The sequence below is a fragment of the Melampsora larici-populina genome (genome assembly GCF_000204055.1).
Source record: "Melampsora larici-populina 98AG31 unplaced genomic scaffold MELLAscaffold_149, whole genome shotgun sequence".
Taxonomy (NCBI): domain Eukaryota; kingdom Fungi; phylum Basidiomycota; class Pucciniomycetes; order Pucciniales; family Melampsoraceae; genus Melampsora; species Melampsora laricis-populina.
In genome coordinates, this window is record NW_006768912.1 from 23,926 (window position 1) to 26,623 (window position 2,698).

Here is a 2,698-nt window from a genome sequence, read left to right on the forward strand (position 1 = left end):
CAATTCTACTGACTTTTCCTCATTGCTCCCCGAGTCAGGACTCACGGAGATCGACTCATCTAGGGTAAGTCTTGATTTTTCGATATTCAAATCACCTTTCATAATATCTAAATCACTAATATCTTCGAAAGTCGTATGTATGGGTAGTACCGATGCTTACGGTCTATCTATTATCCTACATTTTGTTCGTTATTCCATCGTTATATTCCATGTAATCGTGATTGATTTGTCAATTTTCATATCGCGCGCTAGGCAATTAGGCTTTCTAGGACGCGGGGTGACCATCTGCTACCAGCTTGATGTTGGTTGGCTTTTTAGGTGGAATCAACGTACGTGGTATCGAAGCCATATGAGATAAATATTTGGACATACTCACTAATGTCTCTTTCCTTTTACAAATGTAGGTGGCTTGATATTGCCCAACACTCGCTTTTTGATTTCGCTCTGGAACATAATATTTGTCACCATCCAGTTCACTGACACTATCTTTCTCGTGATGGGCGCTGTAGGACCCACGGTTCGCATATTCACTTGCTTCATCAATTTATCAGCACTGTCCTCTTATGAATTCTAAACTCGCACTACCTGGTCAATCAGCTCGTCACAGAAAGATATCGAATATCTGGTTTTGTATGGTATACTCTATGGTTATCTGGATGGTACGTCCATTATTATTGTTTGTAAGATCCCACAAATCATACACTCATGTTCATCATAATTTCAGGACGCTTTCCTGGGGAATTGCTACATGTTGTTTTGTCATCGCCTATCAAAAAGGCGGATTCATCGGCAGGATGGTATCAATACAAGTGACCTCGAAGATTTTCAACGCATTTTTTATTTCAGGCGTAATTCTTATTACTATCAGTGAGATATGACCATCCCTTTTGAAATCACATGAATGACACTGACTCATCGACAACAATGTGTGCACAGCACATATAGGGACCTTCGGTTTGATCGTTGCACAACAGCTGGCTATGACTTCGGAGAAGGGCAGGCTTTCCCAGCTTTCAGGCACTTCGTTCCCAGACGCGGAATCAAGATCTCAGCAGTACACATCTTCCGTCAAACTCGAATCACTAAGTGTTTGAGTCATTCCCTACCTTGATCGCCAACGCCCACTAATTACTTATCCTTATGCAACACTCCTTTTTCATCCTGTTCAAATTAGGCAAGCTTTTGGAAAGCTGTGCAATGGATCTTCTATGTACGTAACTCTCTTTTTAACATTGTATTCAACCACAATCGCAACTGATTGAGAGTCAATTTATAGGTGCGGCTTGGTTGGTCGGTGTTAATGCTTGTGGTGAGTCTGAATCTGAACAAATCATTGTTGAATAAAATCTTTATCCTGAAGAATGCTCTACTTCATCCTATATAGCTGCTGGTACCACTTGGGATCAGTCTCATCAAAATGTTGCAAAATTTGAAAAGCACAAAAGACAGCGACACGCCAGAACCTAGTCTTGAATCGCCTCATCGAAAGGCATCGAAGACCATTCTTCAAATCGAACCTCTGCGCAAAAATCGCTCTAGTAGTGATATCGTAAGTATTCATAACCCCTCCAACAAGTCTGTACATCTCGGAAGTAAAAAAAGTGGCACTATCACAAACGTTTCCTTGGTCGTTCTACACATTTTGGTATGATTTCCATCTATCCTCTTGCATTTTGTCATCTCATCAAAGTCATTAACTTGCCTCTTGGGATCTGAATGAAGATCTACGTATTGGTTGTAATAGGATTTGCTCCGGCTTTCCAATCGTCGCACAAGGACATCCAAGACAAAGCAAAAGAATTAAAACAATTAGCTTACCTTTCTAAAGGACTTTACGCCATCGCTGGTCTATGGTCGGGTTGGATTTTCTTACGCCTCACACGTGAAATGGAATCAGAAAAGAAAGTAGAATTGGATAGAAATCTCTCTATCTCTACCAATCGAGGTTCATCACCTGACCATCCCTTCGATCAATTATCCTCGTACCGATTTCCCGTTAATAAAGCTTCTGTCACACCACCATAACATTAAATAAATACTCATGATACACGCCTTAACTATATAAAACCTCCTATAATCAGAGTCTGAAACCTTTACCCTAACAATTTTGTAATATGTCGATATGTATGTTATATTAAAGAATAATGCACAGATTACCCAACATCGCAGATCATAAGTATTGAGGCTGTTCAACAATGACTACCTTATCCTTACCGCACCTTGGATTAAAATCCCAAATATTGGAGAGACTTCCAGATGACAAAGCTAGACCGACGGAAGCTGGCTCCAGGTAAGCTAGCCTTGACCCAAACACTTCGGAATCAGAAACACCGGAGCACTTATCCTCAGGAGAGGCAGACTGAAGAGATCAATGGAAATCATAAAGGGTTTTCTGCGAAAATAAATTTGAGCATCACAATTGCTTACAGGGTCCTTCATTGCACCTTTTGGAAATGTAAATCAGATCTGACCATTCAAATATGTTCACAATCATTACTTATCATCATGACCTTTCTGAATCCATCTATGAACTGAAATAGAGCCCACTCTGTTCATAGACTCAATTGAGACTCGTATCTTGATTTAAATCTCCTGATATATCCCACTTTGACATTTCACTCCAGAAAGATTGATAATATCAAATTCACAAGTTTATATGCCTTGGGCACTTGTGTAGTTTTGTACTAATCTACCATGC

The 2,698-nt window shown here is 40.0% G+C and overlaps 1 protein-coding gene across 1 annotated transcript; it reads left to right on the forward strand.

Annotated features, from left to right (window-relative positions):
- Positions 1–1,417: 1,417 nt before the first annotated feature.
- On the forward strand, positions 1,418–2,169 carry MELLADRAFT_79832 (uncharacterized protein; the record flags this gene model as incomplete). The annotated part of the gene is made up of 2 exons (XM_007419240.1): positions 1,418–1,549; positions 1,723–2,169. The coding sequence occupies 2 exons, from the start codon at positions 1,418–1,420 to the stop codon at positions 2,023–2,025; spliced, it is 435 nt and encodes a 144-aa protein (XP_007419302.1).
- Positions 2,170–2,698: the final 529 nt, after the last annotated feature.